This window comes from Corvus cornix, chromosome 4 (genome assembly GCF_000738735.6).
Source record: "Corvus cornix cornix isolate S_Up_H32 chromosome 4, ASM73873v5, whole genome shotgun sequence".
Taxonomy (NCBI): Eukaryota; Metazoa; Chordata; class Aves; order Passeriformes; family Corvidae; genus Corvus; species Corvus cornix.
Window position 1 is genome coordinate 39640975 of NC_046334.1, and position 18891 is coordinate 39659865.

Sequence of the window (18891 nt, forward strand, 5' to 3'; positions counted from 1 at the left end):
TGTAATGTAAGTTCCTTCCCTGTCTCAGTTCTGCTGGCCTCAGGGAGGGGAAAAGGGCTGTGATCCAACAGCATGTTGCCTTCCTTGCTGCTGCTTCTTGAGACTGAGGAAAGATCTTGTTTGTGCTTCCATATAACAGTATTTCAAACTCTCTTACTGTTCCTCTGTAACAAGGAAATTTACAAATTTTATCCTTCCATTTTTGGATATTTTCCATTCCAGCTCTGTATATATTAATGACTCTAGTTATTCTTAGAACTACTTCCAGTTTTGCTTTGTATGTTTGGAGATCTCTAAAATAGATATAGATGTTTAAAGGGACTATAATACACACTATAGTAGATCCATAAATCAATCCAAGCAGTGATGTCATCTTTTCTATACAATTATCTTGTCATTTTGGCAACAAACATATTTTATTTCTTACCTGTTTACTATTTCATGCCTCTATAGATTTTTAGGTATCAAAGAACATATAATACTGAAGTATATTTAGACTTCTTAGGCACCTTGGTGTTCCTTGAATCAGGTTTAATGGTGGGAGAAGTTTCTTTGAGTGAGAGATGGGGATGGAGTGCTGTGTACCTTAGGCATGATTGCCATCCTGCTGCCAAACTCTAACAACCCTTTGAGGAACTCAGAGCTCGAGGTGCTGAATGAAATACAGTCATTTTCCATAACACTTTAAATGCCTGCAGGCATGCTGAAGTTGTACCTGGGTGTTTTGGATAACACTGTAGCATGACCTTAATGCCTTCTTTATGTCTTGCCAATTAAAATATGCCTGTAGTATTTTTCTACATTGCAGTGTAGAACTTAAGTATCAAGGGTTTTTTTATTGTAGAAAAGTGAAGTAACTGTGATTTTTTTGGGTTTTTTTTTGTTTTTTTTTTCATTTTCACAATACTGACTTTATTTCATGTTGCAATAGATAATTAAGAGGAACTGATGAAAGGCTGTCCTGGGAAATTTCAAATGCAATGTAAAACTTTTAACAGACACCAGTCAGCTTTGTCTGTGTCTGAGACATCAGTCACTGAAGCTCCTGTGGTAGCTTTGACACTCATGTATGAATGTGCCTTGTGCTCAGTTTTAGTGTTTACACTTGGTGTCTCTACAACACTTAGAGTAAAAGAAAGAATTTTGATCGTTTATTTAATTATTAATTGTACATAACTTATCAGACTTGGTAATTAAATATAGTGCTAAAATGTGTTAATGATGTCAGAGGTATACAATGTAGCCTGACACATAAGGGAATGAGCTCTTTGATCCCAATGACCTGGTGAGAACAAGAATTGTTTCTCTGGTTCTCCTTCTTTCCTTCTAAATTAAGTTGAAATATTTAAGTATTAGTTTTAAAATGGACATCTTCTCTTTCTGGTTTCAAGCTGTTTTTAAAATTTGGAGTGACACTAGGAAAGTAGGGTCTGAGTCTGCAATCAGCTAAAGCATGTAGAGAAATGGGCTGAGCATGACTGTATAAGAGCTGTCATGTCAGCCTGGTGATTAGTGAACACCCTCCTGTGTATTTCAGCCAGGAGCCCCTGACATTGGAGCGATCCCTGAAAAGGTCATGGGAGATCCCAATGCTCAGTGACACAGATGAGCATCCTCAGGTTTTATACTTTCAAAAGTATTAGACAGAAACTTGAAGTAGTGGCATGCACCAGTGAAATCTTTTATTATTTTCTGTAGTCCATGCAGGCCATTTTACGTCAGCATTGCAATCCAACATGTAGCAGTATTCAGCACGGATGAACTGACATCCTTTGTGAGTCTGTTAGTAGTTCAATAGCTTTGTAAATATTGCTCTATGAAAATTACTTCATTTGGCTGGAATGAAGCAACCTGATAGACCATAAATATGGACATATGGGCAATAATTCCTTGCAGATGAAGGCAAGTGTTTTTATAATACATCAAAAAATAAACTTCATTTTCTTTGGTTTATAATTTTAATCTGATTTTGTAAATTAGTTGCTGTGCATTCGGCTATCCCGCCAAAACCCTGAGATGCAGTTTTAATGTTAGAGGAAACAGAAGAAAAGAAAAGAAGGAAGTATGTTCAAATTTGTGCAGCAGTGATTCATTTAAATCTGTGAAGATTTGAGCGGGAAATCTTGTTAATATTTTAGCTAGAGTGATCTTTAAAAGAAAGGGGATGAGCAGATGCGGTAAATGACAGTTTGGAGTTTTTATTTAAATAATTTTCTCAATAACTGAAAATATTTCAGTTGGGGGGGTGAGGGCTGTTTTCTAGGGAAAAAGAAGGGGTGATTCATAATGGGACAAGCTAAGATCTAGTAAAGCCATCTGCAAGTCTTCTTTTGTTTGACTTGTCACTGCTGACGTACCCTACTTAAACATTAATACTGGTATTTATTTCTGTGTTCTGCAAATATGTTTGTGTTCTCCCTTTCTGCTTGTTGTCTGATCGCAGTAAAGAAAATTTATTTGTAGACAGATCTTTAAGATAGCTTTTATTCTGTCTTCTTTTAGATATGTGTATTACTGATGAAATAATTTCAAAGACACAAGCCTGAGGATGTTAAGTGTTTCCTAAGACTTGCTGAGAGATACTATTAATTTTTAAAGTTAAAGGCTACTGAAAGTAAACAGGTGATTTGTATAATGCCAGATTCAAACAGATCATGTTCTTAAAACCTAAAAGATTTGTTTTGTTGTTCATTTTGTTTTGTTTCTTTCAAAAATGCCCACAAATAATACAGTAGCCCTCATTATTCTGGAGGGTAATCACTGCTGGAGTATCTCCATAATGCAGTGCTGTTAAACAGCTTGTATTTTTTTAACCTTTTCATTCTTTGCCTGGAGAGGCAATAGATAACCCAGAGAACTGCTTTTTGAAGTTTTATTGAATTCATTGACTTCCGTGGGAAGCAGATCAGTACTTCTTCGTGCTACAGCATAGATTAAATCTTTGAGGATTTTAGCTTGGTATAGTAACAAAGTGTTGTGCAAATAAGAGTTTGGTTTGTTGGTTTGCCTGTTGTTGTGCTTTTTTTTAGTTTTTATTTTTGCTTTTTTTTCCTTAACATTACAAGGGATTTTGGAAACTTGGATAAAAATAAAAATTATTTCTTCTTTTATGGTGAATAGTGTATGTCAGTTTTCCCATGGTGCAATTTAGATACACTAGGAATTAGTGGCCCTTTAATGTCTTGACGGGCTTAGATGAAAGGGGAGATAGGCTTTACACTGCAAAATAATTCCCATGTGTATTTGTAAATAATTATTTTTAAAATAACAATCCAGTTTAGTGTTAATAAAACACAGAGTTTATAGTGTGTCTAGAAAACTGATTTTGCCTGGAAAGTACTTGCATTCATTAGTCAATCAAATGTTTTAAAATCTGAGTGTTTCATGCAAGTTAAAAAGCTGTGCTACCTGTGCATGCAAACATCTAAACAGTCATTAATTTAATAAACTGCTCTGTTATAAAACTTTTTTTTTTTTTTTTTTGATCATGTAAAAATTTCAGTTAACCACTCTAAAATTTGAAAATATAAAAGTAGAAGAGTGTTTGCTTAAATGGAAGGCTTTGGAGCTTTATCTTCAAGTCTAAACCAGGCTTCATATAGGCCAGGAAATGTAAAAGCCTTTCTGGAAAATTTCAAAACAGAATGATAAAGGACTGGCCCTCATTCACAAACTTGAATAATGGTTCTGTAGTAAATTAAATACTCTCTAAAATCTTTTAAGGAGTGACAACTAATTAGTTTGATATTAAGTGTTTAAATAAGTGAAGATTTATAAAGCAACCTTGTTTTTGCTGAAAAGAGTGCAAGTGAAGTTTGCTGTTGCATTGTGATATGTGTTGTAAACTGTCATTTTACATCACAAAGGGCTTGACTGATAGTATTCAGCAAAATAATCCGTTGTTTAGTTTTTCTTGGTTTTGTTTTTTTACAGTTAAGTGCTCCAAATTGAGGGGAGCACTGAGGAGAAGGTTCTCACTGGGACAAAGGAAGGAACCAAGTATATGCAGTGTTAACCGAGAAATACAAAGGCCTCGGTTAACAGGTGCCGTTGCAAAATACTAAAACCATCTGAACTGTTCTTCATTTAGATGCGTTGTCAGCTGTTTAAAGATACAAATTATATTCTTTATTTTATTTTAGTGCTTCTCTTTAAAAAACAAAGCCAAAATATACAGACTTTCTTTCTGTCAGAAATACAGATATTTTGGTTAAGGGTGCAGGACCCAAGAAATGAAATTGAGATGTCTTGTTTTGAAAACTGAGAAGTCTTGTTCTGAAATTGGAATGAAATGTTAAAGAGAAATAAAGAGTAATAGAAATACAATTCTTACTGTAATATTCCTTAAAAACTTGAGGGGAAAAAAAAAGCTATTTCTGATTGACATTTACAAATCAAATATTTTCTTGCTTTCTAGCACAGCCTATGTAGAATATACTGGCTTTGATAAACCTTCCTGCACATCACCTGTGTCGTTTTAGTAGCTTGCTTTGAAATTGTGTGTACATGTTCTCTGATGAGAATAATTTTCTTAGAATAGAAATTACAAAAAAAGTTTATATAAGTCTAAAATTATTAAAAAAAAAATGAAACCCTAAACCTTAAAACCACAAGTTTTCAACAAGCAGAAGGAAGCCAGATTTGTCATTAAATCATGCAGGCTTCTCAGAAAAAGAAAAAAGCAGCTTACCTACAGATAGACCTTAGGCAACTAACATATTCCTAAAGCTGAAAAACTGCTATTTCTCCGATCTGTTCTCTGCTTCAATCACACACTGCTTTTGATCTTCTAATCTGTTGTATAAAAATGGGTAGTATTGTGTTGATGTTTTTCACAAGTATTTTTTTGCTAATGTTTTAGATCAGGATAGCTTGTGCATGGAACTCTGGGAGGTCTTGTAGATGTGCACAGATGTGCTTCTCACCCATTGCTGAGCAGATCTTTCTTTCTTTCTTTTTGTTCCAGACAGGGAGCAATTACAGCAATTAGAGATCATTGTAACACATCAGTGGTTGTCTTTCTAATTTTGTTATAGGTGAATGTAAGCTGAATGTAGAGAAGACTTCCAAATAAGCTGGACTGATGTGCACAGAGAAGGAATGAAGTATGGATGTGAAGGAACGTAGGCCTTATTGCTCCCTGACAAAGAGCAGACGGGACAAGGAACGTCGCTATACAAATTCTTCTGCAGAAAATGAGGAGTGCAGAGTGCCTACTCAGAAGTCTTACAGCTCCAGTGAAACCTTGAAAGCTTTTGATCATGATTCGTCTAGGTTGCTGTATGGAAACCGGGTAAAAGATTTGGTCCACAGAGAAGCAGATGAGTATACCAGACAAGGTAGGCAAGATGTTTGAACTCAGAGTGTATAATTCATTAGTTCTAAGGCATCCTTGCTGCAGGAAGAATATGTTATTAAACTAGTTTCATCCATTTTTGTAATACTCTACACACTTAGTACACTTCCCTTGTATCTCCCTAAATGTTTTACAAAGATGGGGAAGCATTGTGTACCATCTTTGGAATAGATAATATATGGTGCACAGGAAGTAAATGGCCTGTATTGGGCAATGGGTCAGTGACAATATTGCAGAGTTGAGTGTGAAGCATTCAGGCCTTACAATTTAAAAGCTAGACCCCCAGTTATTCAGCTCATTAATAGGTCGCCCAATTCCAGTTTGCCATTCCAGTATATCTAAAATGTAAATAGTTTAAAAATTAAAAATAAATACAGGTGTTCCAAGAAGGCCAAGCCCTAGGAATAGGTTTGTGGAAACATAGTATATGGACGAGCATACAAATAATGCATTAGCTCAGTGCTTTTATATTTTAGCTTACAAAGGCAGTAACAGAGCACTGTGGAGTGCTCTGTAGAGGTAAATTAGTTCACAGTTTGTGCATTTGGGTTTTTTTAGTGGTTATCCCTGATATATAACCAGATGGTAACAGGCTGCCAAAAGTCACTGTTGAATTTTTGAGTTCAGGACTGGAGTGACATGAGAAGTCTAAATATCCATCAAGATGCTCAGAACTTGACTGAATATGGTCCTCTTGCACCTTGATGTAGCTGACTATGCTTGAGAGAGGGCTTGGACTAGATGATCTCAAGAGGTCCCCTTGGATCTCAAAGATTCTGAGAGATTGGACTCAGCTCCAATTAGGGTTCAGCACTTATGCATCAATTTTGGATTCAAAACTGTAGTGTCTGGAATTGATACTTCTATGTTTCCACAACTAAGCTATTTAAGGTAAGGAGGAAAAAAATGTTATGAAGTGTGTAGAATACTGCAGCCCAGCTACCTAAAAGGATAAAGCTAGGCCAAGAGCTGTGTGAACCTATGACTCAGTCTTCTGTTTTTATCTCCTCTTTTATGTGGAAACAAAAGTAGATTTAGAAAGCTTCCTCTTGGTGAAAAAGTCCTTAATTTTAATTTTAGAATATCTAAAGTATTTTCTCCATTGATGTTTTTCTCTGTTCCATTTAGAATAACTTTACATTAAAATTAGAGCTGGGCAGATGGTGTTGACTTCTTTGCCTACTAATGTTTGCAAGGGAAATAAAAATATTTCTCTTATGCTCATGTAACTGAGGCTTGCTGCTACTCTATTCTGCTGTTTATTTTTGGTTTCTGTGATGTGTTGAAACTTCAGGTTATCGCTATTTTCTAGTTTTTAAGCCATTAGTCACCTTGACATTACTTTAATGAGGTAAAATCAAGAGGAAGTTTTCTAAGACCTGTTCTGTAGGCACTTTCTTAGTACTAGTGATGAAACTATGTCAGAACAGGCACCATTTCTTTAATGAATTCATAAACTACTGCCTGACTAGAATATTATTCTTTTTTAAATAGCAATAACAAACTGAAGAAGTTATGTGGTCTGGCATGTCACATATGATGGTGCACTGTGGCTTCATTTTTATTCCTTTTCACTTTCTTCAGAAAAGCACACAGTATTTAGCTAATACATATTGCCCAATATGCAATAAATTACATGTCTTCAGGCCTAAAAGTCTAGAATGGATAATGCCCTCTTCACCTTTCAGTGGTCTCAGCACTGTCTTCTGTGCCCATTTAATTTTCCTCATTGTCCTTTCAATACTTTTTGTATGGCTTATTGCCTTCCTGTAGTGCATACTGGTTTGGCCCCTTTAGGGACTACCTGCAGGTTTGATAGGGTCAGGTAATAAAGGGCTTGTTTTAGGTAGTGTATTCCTTTGATTCATCCTTGACTGAGAATTTACAGCTTCTGACATTGGAGGTATTTTGTGGAAAAGGTCCTCAAGGTCATATCGAAGGTTTTTAAATAATATATAAAAGATGCTTCCCTGTGGGTTATTTTTTTCCCCCTCTGCCTAGAAATAGTGTGAGCTTTGTGGCTTTGACAGTATAATTGACAGCCTCCTAATTCAACAGGAAATTATTCTGTAAATAAAAAAGGCAACCTTTAATAAATACCTTTAATTGGGGATGAATTTTAAAAATTAATCATGACCAGCGTTTCAGTTTCTGCCCTGACTGTAAAATAATGATAGGAAATTTCCACTGCCAGCTGGAAAGGTACTGGGGCAGTTATGCAAGATTCTCAAGTCTCTCAAATGTGGAGGAATTAAAATCATAAAATCGTAGGCTCTTCTGAGTTGGAAGACACCCATCAGGATCACTGAGTTCAACTCATGTCCTTGTGGAGGACACCCCAGGTGTCACACTGTGTGCCTGAGAGCATTCTCTTAATGCTTTTTGAGCTCTGTCAGGCTTGGTGCTGCGACCACTTCCCTGGGGAGCCTGTTCCAGTGTCCAACCACCCTCTGGGTGAAAAACCTTTTCCTGATACCCAGCCTAAACCTCCCCTGGCACAGCATCAGGCTGTTCCTTTGGGTCCTGTCACTGGTCACCACAGAAGAGATCAGCCTGGCCTTCCTCTTGCCTCACGAGGAAGTTGTAACTGCAATGAGGTCTCCCCTCAGTCTCCTCTTTTCCAGGCTGAACAGACCAAATGGCTTGAGCTGCTCCTTATAAGGCTTCCCCTCAAGGCCCTTCACCATCCCTGTTGCCCTCCTCGGACACTCTCCAACAGTTTAATGTCTTTCTTACACTGTGGTGCCCAAAACTGCCCCCAGCACTCGAGGTGAGGCTGCCCCAGTGCAGAGCAGAGCGGGACAATCCCCTCCCTTGCCCAGCTGGCGATGCTGTGCCTGATGCAGGACACAGTTGGCCCTCCTGGCTCCAGGGCACTGCTGACTCACATTTAAAATGTCAATATATTTTTTATGCTTGATATTTTAAGGTAAATCCCTGGGAAGCTTTCTGCTAGTGAATCAGGACTTTCCCATCTCTTCTTCCTGAGTTGTTTCAGTACACGTTTTTGTGCTTCCTTTTTCCCAAAATCCAGTGGTAGGAATTCAGAAAGGAATACTGCTGTTGGAGATAGGTGTGCTTTATTTAGTGGTAACTTAATTCCATGAGATCTTTTCTTGTCGAGAGGAGATTCTCCAATTGTCTGTTCCAGTCTCATGATATTTTTCCTCATGAGTTGAATTTCCGTTGCTTGAGATTAATTACATAAATAGAAATATGAGCCCAAAAATATATATGTTTGTCATTATAATTCTCAAAACAGCATTTAAAACATATTGTAAAGTATTTGAACATGAAATTATTATGTAACTGGGGACTATCTTGTTACTTTTGAAACCAAACTGACAAGACTAGAAGAGCAAGTAAGCTTTTTTAGGAAATTGGAACTACATCTAGGCAACATGCTTTCAGTTAGCATCCATCTGAGATAAGACCTAGTGCAGTCTCCTCTTTTTCTCAAGCTCCTTCACCTGTTGCAAAACTGGTTTTGTTTTAAAAATTTTAGATGATGAATATTTAGCCACTATTTTTAGAACTTTTAAATTAGTTATTTATTTTCTCTTTGTTTATAAACCTCCCAGGAGAGTAATGTAAGTGGAGGCCATGAGCTTTTTTTTCTTAAAAGTAGTTTTAAGAGAGATACTCAATTTTGTATTACATCTTTCAGAAGATACCTAATCTCATGTTTGACAATGGCTGAAGCTCCATGAAAGACTATTTACTTTAAAGGTGTGATGATATGACAGTCACTTGTTTATGTGTTAGGGAAGAAGATGGCACGTGTTTTCTTATACTTTGAAGTATCCAGCTATATAGAGCAGCCTGATTTAAATGTGCTTCTCTAATTGAATTCAGCAACCTAAGTTCTTGAAAATTCGACAGGGGCCATTGGTGAGGGGTTGTAACCAGATGATTTTTAAGGTCCCTTCCAACCCAAACCATCCTGTGACTGATTCTATGACTGTGTATTGCATTATGCCCAACTCTCTTGCTCAATTCAGGATTAAAGCCAACAGTATGAAGCTGAATTTCTCTGTTGTACAGAGAAATGTTCCTGTGCTTAGAAAATTTATATCACTTCCTGTGTGAAGTGATATTAAGTATACAGGAGACTGCTATGCAAAAATATCTGAAAGTGTGGCCTGACTATGGTGTGGAAGGATGGTAGTGTGGATACAAAAATGCTGCTAGCAAGGATTTTCTTGCTATTTTCTAAGTCCGTGAGAGACTTTTCTCTCTCACAGAAGAGGTAGCAGAGTTATGTAAGCAATGAAACACCTGCAGCCTTGAGAAGTCTTGTTTATAGTATAGTAGAAAAATATTTTGACAATGGATGTTTTAGGATTTTAGCCAATCACCCCCAAAGGGTGGCTGATCTTTGTCCAATTAGACTATGAAGAAAAAAGTCTATAAAAGAGTTTGTAAAATAATTAAATAAATCAATCTTGCTGCACAATTCCTGTCTGCTGGATCTTCTCTCCTCCTCCCTATGGCTGTGGGACACAGTAATATACCCTAGGGCATATTTTTTTTAATATGGTAGAAATACAGAAAGTAAGCAGTATTTTTAAAATTGCATTTGGAAAAAAAATTGAAGTAATATTTTAACAATATTGATATAATTTAAAAGAGATAATGAATCAAACCTGGACTCAAAAGAATTGAAAAACTTCGTAGTAGTTTAGTAAAAAAAATGCAGATATGCAAAAACTCTGTTTTATTTACCATCGGATACATCTTAAAGGGAAGAGAGGAATATTAAATACCTCTCAAGTAGTCATTGTTCCATTTCAAAGAATTTTGTAATTGCAGAACAGCGTAGTGGTCCTACAGAGAGATCCATGTATCATGTCAGTGAGATTTTGCACAGGAGCAAAGGCTGACCACAAGCCCGGGTGGCAGAATGCAGTGCAGGTTTGTGCGTGTTCATCTTTTCTTACAAAATAGTCACAGCACTGTTTGCAAATTGTGTAAATTGAAAAATAGTAGGACACCTTTTTATATTAGAAGACCCAAGGAGGTAGTGCAGGTTTTGTTAGATTTTTACTTTTTTGAAGTGTGAGTCAAATATAATTTAGACTGAAGGTAAAGATATTTGGTCTTTTTAGATGGCAGTGAGAACAACTTCATTGTGTTTATCAATCAGAACAGTTCACTGTCAGCCAAGTCTCAAGATCAATTTATTTTCATTCTATTCCTTTCAGTTTTGCAGGAGAAATTATTCCTATGCACAGTTTTGTACCTTTACTCTTCTGGAATACTTAAGTACCTAAATTAGATTAAATGTCTAACTCCTTGAGGTGCTAGAAGAGAAGTTGGATGTACCAAATAAATAAAGAAAAAGAATCCTTTTCCTTCACAGTATGCTGGATGGCACATACCAGGGTGCTAAAAAATAATGCCATGTGCAGTATGTTAGTGTGTGAATATATCGCAGCTATTGTTCAGGTGCTATTCCCATGAAAATTAGATTTAGGTGCTAGAAAAATATCACCATTCAGCGAAAAAGGGACCTGAAACAGTGATATATATGCTTTGACAATTTTATTTTATTATATAAGATATTAAACACTGTCAAGGATACATTTTTAAGACCTTAGAAACCAGTACCTTAATTGCAACTACTGTCCTAATGTAATATGACTCCAAAGTCTATTGCTTTAAATACTAGCTGCCCAAAATGAGTTATTTGGATAGCAAAATGTTTAATCTTTTTAGTCACTATAAATGTCAGCTGTAGGATGAAAGGATTTAAGTGGTCATGTTTTTAAACCTAAAGCTTACGTACTTTTACCTGTCCAAAGCAGTGGAAGGATAGATACCTAAGAATGTTTTTGACTTTCCTCTACCTGGGCTTTATTGATGAGCTCTATTTTACCTATTGAGTAGGCAAGTGCTTCTCAATAGAACTGAATCAGCTTGCTTTGCAGGGTTTTTATATGAAGATATGAAATCTTTGTGACCTCCCAATGAGCAAATTAATTACCATTCAGTGACATGGCAAGCGCTGTCTCTCAAAATACAAGGCAGATATTAGAATCAGTGTTTTATGTTTCCTGGCTGTAGTGCAAGATGTGTCCTGATTGTCATCATGACAGATCCTTTTTTGTTATGCTAAAACATGGCCACCTGCAGTGTCCGCCTGATTTCAGTGTAAGCAGCGTACGGTGCCAGTGTGTTCCGGATGATTTTGTGGCCTTGAGCTATGCACATAACCTTCTGCCAGAGGTGTTCTTTTCTTTTTTACCTTGTGTAATACAAGAATAATAATACCTACCTACCTCACAGGCATTTTGGGAAGATTAATTAGTTTATGTTTGCAAAATGCTTTGAAGATGAAAAGTACTGTAAGTGCTAAGTAGTATTATAATCTCTCATTGCTATACTAGTAACTTCTTAAAGCAACAATAAGAAGTTAATTGGTTTTCAGGTTCCAGGTGATAAGGATCTGTTGACTTTTAAAGTTATTCTATTAGCTGCAAAGTGGCACGAAGAAAAACATTTCACTTTTATTTGATTAGGAGTATATTTAGCTGACACTCAGTGATATGCACACGTGCTCTAAGGTATTCATCTAGGTGAAATTGGCCTCTTGTGGGTCGTGGCCTGTAGATGAGCTACAGATCTAGAGACAAAGGGTAATTGTGATTCTCCAGGGAGAAATCAGCCTTGGTTATATTGGCAGTAGACTGCTTGTTCAGGCAGTTCTACACAGCCTCTACAAGTCCATAGAGTAGAAACCTTGTCTTCAACAAGTCCAGTTGCAAAACAGGAGAGTTAAGTTCTTGATCATAATGATTAAGCATTTATAAGATGACCAAGAGGCCTTCACAAGGATTTTCAACCTTATGGAAAGGAAGATACTTTAGAGGGTCTGTAACTGCTCTTATATCTTTTCGTAGCTCATATACTGAGATCTATGTGCTGCTTCTGTCTGTAATAAAAACTAAACAGTGGACTGGGGAGATGAATGGATCCCATGGATGGCTATGAAAGATGACTTCAGTATGTTAACATCTACGGAGAGGATAAAGCTAGAAAAGTGTGCAGTGAGAGATGGGGTGAGGGGAGGAATGAAAGAGGCTGAAGAGTCCTGTCTGTCTTGTCTGTTGATTTAGTGCTTAGGGCTGAGAGCCAGGGCTGGAGGCCAAGCTGTGAGTGATTGCTTATTCCATCACTGGCAAATAAATGCATAAAGTGAAGCAGAGATGTAAAATGGGAGTAATTTCTCAGAAAGTTCCTTGATGCTTTCTGAAATTAGTTTGCAAAGGGTGAACTTATGGGCTTGAGAGCCAGTACTCGGTGTTACTGAGCTTATTAAAGCCAAAAGAGGAAATGGTAGAGCCAAGGGAACACATTTGCTTCAGGCTTTGTTTTTCTGCCTTTTTTTTTTTGTAGGGCCATAAATACTTGTGAGTGGTAAATCTTTTCGTGTCTTCCGCATAATGGACGTTTTGCTAGAACTTCTAAATTAAAGCATTGCTACACTACATTTATTATGGGGTTTACAGAGTGGAAAGCCTTTTGGGGGATCGTGATGGGCAGTGTGAGTGATAGAGGGAATAAGAGGTTTTCATTTCTGCAGAATTTTTTGGGTCCATATTCTGTGTTGATGCTTGCATGTAGCTACAGCGATGGTCTGAGCACCTCATTCTGTCCATGCATTGAGGAGTCAATTCCCATACACATGGAATACTTCCGTACGAAGTTCCACAACCTGAAATGTATAAACAGCTTGGAATAGGCGCGTTGGGTTTTTATTTTGTACCAGTTCATAGCCTGTAGAACTAATCAAATTTTCTACTATGCTGAGAGACATATCCCTCTGGGTCCATCTGCTCACTTTCCCTCATGGGAAGGCATAAATAATAATAGAGTTTTCTCACCTCCTTGTATGGAGGAATAGCCGTAAACCTGAGCTCCAATTTGCGTGCATGTCTTCATTCTGCCTCCTTCCTCTTCACCTTCCTTCCCCATTTCAAGCTGTATGTCATGTCTTTAGCACTGTACTGACTTTAATGTGGCAGTTCAGATCTGTCTTCGTAGGCTTTTTGCAGACTGGATATCAATCATCTCAACATTGCTTACCCTTGGGTCATATTTTCTTCACATCTATCAAATTTAGGCTTTTTGTAATTCTTATTTTGTAATAAATGGGTGCTCGAACGTTGATGTTTTGCTCCCAGGATCCAATGATTAAGACAGAGGCCTAAAATGTCTATACTGTCATTCTGCTCATGATCAAGACATTGTGTTCTTTGCTATTCACAGAGATGTATGTCTTTTCTAAATCCACAAATCCTTTTTTTTACTTGTCTTGAAGCCCATGATTGGGACAGCTGTGCTGGTTTCTCTTAATTTAGTTTATATTTTATATAATCATAGTCATAAAATGATTTTAATATAAAATCCCCAAAATTGGAACCATAATGTTTAAATTATTAATTCATTTACTGGAGCACGTTTGCTTCACAGCTTTGAATTGTGCAATTGTGAAATTATCTTCAGCTGGCTTTAATCTTTCTCTGTGGTAACTTCAGAAGGGCTTGATAAACAGCCCTTTATCCTTATAATGGTTTAAGAAGTGCTGCTTATATTTTAGTCTCAGGATTAGGACTGTAGATCCCCTGCCATCTCAAGCCTAACAGGGAATAAAATTATGAGTTTCTCATAAAGTACAGGAGAGACTGCATGTTTGAACCAAAATGTGGAAGACCAGTGACAAGAAGATGACTGTTTCATTCACATAAATTCTTCCCTATATCTGAAAACAAAAACTTTCCTAAGCTATCTTTTCCATCAGTCTCCTTGTGATTCTATAGTAATAAAAATGCATATCAAGTTTGAAAGACTTTATTTCTCACAAATATGCAAATATATATGTGTGATTCTTTTACTTTTTGTTCCAAAGAATTAACTTGGGTTTTGAGTCTTGCATAAAGATCTTCTATCAAGAGTAGCACAATAAGTAGAGCTCAGAGAACTCGCAGTATTTGGCACTAACCTTTGTCAGAAGTCATGAAGCCCGTGACTTACGTCCCCACATGCTTTTAAAAGTCCATAAGGAATGTGAGAACTGTTTGATTAATGTTTGCTGAGAATAACGAGCATTTGAAAATTATATGCACACTTGATGAAATTTAATATATTTCGATGCTCTTTGTTATTATGTAGTTTACTGGATATATTAGAGAAGCAACTTTCATATGAACCTTACAACTCCTCTCTAAATCAGATAATGACAAGAAAAGGAGGTTAAGATAGAAAAGTGAATAGAGCGGAAAGGTCAAGAAAACGAGATTAAAAGGTGACAAGGAAGATGGTTGTGATGAGTGAAAAGAAAAACACAGGAATTAAAAACAGGAGGAAAATATGATACAGTGGATTAGGATGGTTTAAATTTCACATAATTTTCACGAAAGCAAAAGAGAAAATCAGGCTGGAGTAATAACAACAAAACACTACACCAAGTCAGAAAGAAAATGTTAACATAGGCAAAGCTCATTACTTGTCAGTTTTCACTGTAATTTCTCGCATCCTAGCGAACAGAAATCTGCACATACAGCTTTGAAAATTCCATTTTACTAAACATATTGTGAAGTTTGTGTGACAGAATGGATGTATCACATCTATTAGTCATTCTCTCTTTTGTGTAATTGCATTCTATCCACCTAGCATTCTGATTTCTGGAGACAGTGTTTGTACACTTCTTGTCAGAGTTTTCTAGAGCATCCAAGGTATCTGTTTTGCTATTTTTAAAAAAATCTTTACCCTTTCATTTTCAGCAAATTTATTGTACATTTATTTCCATGTTCTTCCTCTCAAGATCTTTCTTTACAAAGGACCTGATTGTAAGTTTGAGCTCCGCATAAAAAGCTTCCATAGGAAAAATGTATCCTCTATATAGCGTCTAAGTATGAAATAAAAAGGAAGTAAGTACTTGCTATCAGAGTAGCAGAAAACAGTATGGTCCTTGCAGGAACACTTTGATACCAGTGCTGCTTATACAAAAGCCAATATAATAAATGTTCTGTTATTGAGGACGTATCTGTATGCAGTAATCTGCAGACAGAAAATAAAAACTAGGGTAAGAGCTTTTTCCTCATTTGCTTTCTAAATAAATGAAACTACTTTTAATTAAAAAAAAAAAAAAACATAGGATTAAGTAGCAAGTCAAGGAAATGTAAGGGAGAAGATTGGTTCTCCTAAGGACTGTGTTCATTGTTTTGCATCTGTACATCTTTAGTTGTTTCACAGTTTCTCTAAGTTTGGTATTTTTGTCATGCGTTATCACATAGTGATTATAGGGAAAATGTGCTTGCTCTTTGAACTCCACAAATGTGTTCTAGGCAGCTAGAAGAAGGTAAAATACAAACGAGGAATAGGTTAGAAAGGGGACTGACAAATAATGAAGGATGCAGAGACACCAGATATGGCATGAAACATTATCAAGAGCCAAACTGAACAGAATTTTTAGTATGAACTTGGATATGTTTAGGACCTCTGTCTTTTTGGTACCGTGTCCGTCCTGTTAGGACAAAACCAAAGTCAGCAAAGGCAGTCACACTATAATTCATCTGGTTTAAAAGCTAGGGGAGCTGGGTGTATTTTTATGCTAACTAGGCAGGTGCTTTGGAGGCCTTTCAGATTTTTTTTTTCTATAGTCTATTGTTGCTGAAACCTGACTTGTCAATTTATCAGTGGTTAATGAATAGTAAGGACAGTGCTGATGACTGGAGATGCTGACAAATTTTCTTTTTGGAAACTTTTGTTCGTTCCTTCTGTTTGATTCTTTCACCTTTTCATGGTTTTTAAGATAATATCTCTGTGTTTATATTTAGTATAGATCCAACTTAAAGCAGACACTGACAACTGAAGAACCATGGGACCTTTTCTTTTGTTTAGTAGTCCTCTTCAGAAACCCATTTCCACAGATAACAGTTCCAACTTGAAGCTTAACTTATTATGGAGGTCATTGAAGGACTTCCCCAAATTAGGCCAGGGAAACAAACATAGCACAAGTGCAGTAAGTCTCCATTTAATTCCAGTTTTTAACTTACAGCTTTTAACTACACCAATTTCTGTGTACATCAAACTTTCTTATAGCAGTATTTGATTAAACTTAAAAAAAAGCACATTTCTAGACAATGTAACCTGCATGATTCTGGCACGTTATCTTTTAAGAATAATAATTCTGCTATAGACATATATGTATTGAAAGTATGTTGGTGTCCATTTTTGTATAACTGATGTAGTTAAGGAGCTGCACCAATCCTGCATGGATTATTGCTTACAGAGAAAGTTGCAACATAACACGTAGGCATGTATGGTCACTGTTGGCAAATGCTGTGTTTTTAGCAGTGATTGCTGCATGAGCTTTTGAAAGTTATTTTAGAGTTATTAATTAATTAGTTTTGCTCTTGTCTCCACAAACAGAGGGTGTTAGCAGTCCTTACAATACCTATAAATTGATATTCCTAGCCAGCAGAAATACAGCATGTAATAGTTGAGAGGTAGTAAACAGCATTATTGACAGTTTTTAAAACTTCACTTCATGACATATCATCTCAAATAGTCCAAAACCCCCAAAGATATTTCCAGAACAAGTGTCCTTGAAATGTTGTGTCTCATTGTTTTCTACTTTTCACTTCATACGTTTTTGAAAGGAAAGAAAAAAAACCCATGAAGCATTATGCTGCCTATCTGTTTATTCTGTATCTCCATTTTCTTCTCAGGAATTGGTTCATTACAGTGGCCAAGCTGCTTTTAAGTCTTCATGAACTCTTGAGACACTTAGTGTCAGTGGGAGAAATTCCAAATGGTAAAGTGCAAGAAAGCAATGAGTAAATCACTCACATGCAAGTCATTCTGGAAAGATTAATTAGAAACTCTGTGAACACAAGAAGAACATCCTCAGTTCATGCTCTTTTTTCTCACTGATCTCCTACAACCTCCTTTTCAGCTTTTAATTTGATTTCATAGTGTTGTTCACTATCAGGTAAAAGCTCCCATCTAGTCTGCTACCCTCTAGGTCTGCATCCCAGCTGTATTCAGCTTCCCCTGGATCCTGGAAGATTTCCTGTTTTTATTGTTCAGAAGCCTTAAGATGATGTAACATTTTTCTATCACATATGTATGATTTCCTTTGGGATTTGAATTTTTAAATTTCTACACAAATAAACATTTTATTTTTCCATGTCAACATTTCAGTTTGGGTTTTGTGGGTTTTTTGGGGTTTGTTTTGTTTTGTTTTTTCATTTGTGTAGGCAACTTACATGGACTACAATCCTCTTAGTCAAGCTCTTAGGAAGGCTTTAGGTCAGAAGATTATGTAGCCTGATGATTCTAAAGCTGTTACAACATTTCTGGGCTATGATGTAAAACTTCTCAGTACAGTGAAAAGCTCTAATACATTGAATGGAATAAGGGAGCAATATTCAAACCTGCCCCCCATTCCTGTTTTGGTTGCACAATGCCATTTTGTGGGGTTTTTACCATTCACAAGAGGGGGGAAAAAGAAGATGATATTTTACATGAAGGTAGGCTGTTGTAAACTTCAACTAAAAAAATCAATTTACTGATGGTAGGTGGTATGTTATGCCTGAGACCAAGTCCCCTGGGAAGCTCATGGAAGATGTTCTGGAATGCCTCAGGTAGTTTCTCTCAAGTGCTTATGACGAAGAAAGAAGTGTGTATGTAACAGTCTTTTCAAATTGCCGTGCCTGCACAGATGGGTCTGAGTGCAAAGGGTGTTTTTGCAGTGGGGGGAGCACAGGGTTGTGTAGAGCAGGGTTGCTGGAGGAGCTGCAGGGTGTGATGCTCTCCCACTGCTGAGCTGGTCTGATTGTGGCTCAGGAGGCAGCAGCTGTGTGTCTGCATCCTTCCTCACCTTCACATCTCAGCAGCATGAGGTTGTGGGGACCATAGGTATAACACCTTGTAGCATTGAAGTCAACAGCAGTTTTGTTACTGACTCAAATAACCTTGTATTTGGTCATAATACCTCTTTCTTTTCCATTTTGCTTCTCAAAACTCTCTTTTTAGAATAAATAAGATGCTGCATGTGCAACTATGTATACACCTTATCTACTCCATGTGTGTGTAGAGACACCTGTACACATACACATGTGCACAGAGGCTTCGTCTGTATCTGGCTTTAGGCAACTGTTTGAAAATGTAGATTCACATACTAATGTACCAAAGGCATAAACCAGTGTTCTAAACTGTCACCCTTAGCATATATCTACAAAAATGTAAAATAATTAAGTATTGTAGACACTTTACCGCTTTCAGCTCTGACCCTATTACCACTGGGCGGTTTGTTTGGCCTGTTTCCTTCGCTGATTACTTTCAGCTCTCATAAAACCTGGATATTCATGTGGCATGACAGCTTTAAAACATGACAAGATACTATCAGTGTGTGCATGGTAATCCCCTTTCTTATACCCTTGACACTGTTCAGACATAGGCATAGATATGCCTACTCCTTTGTATTTACCTCCCCAGCTATATTTTCATTCAAATGTCTGTTCACA

General features: G+C 36.8%; 1 protein-coding gene across 11 annotated transcripts in view; it reads left to right on the forward strand.

Moving 5' to 3' along the window:
* Window positions 1-18891, forward strand: part of TENM3 (teneurin transmembrane protein 3) — a 1315365-nt gene that overhangs the window by 989492 nt on the left and 306982 nt on the right. For all 11 annotated transcript variants that reach the window (XM_039550639.1, XM_039550640.1, XM_039550642.1 and 8 more), the window contains one exon: window positions 5037-5339. In XM_039550639.1, the coding sequence (XP_039406573.1) occupies window positions 5108-5339 (232 nt within the window). In that variant the 5' untranslated portion in view covers window positions 5037-5107. The remainder of the gene's footprint in view (window positions 1-5036; window positions 5340-18891) is intronic.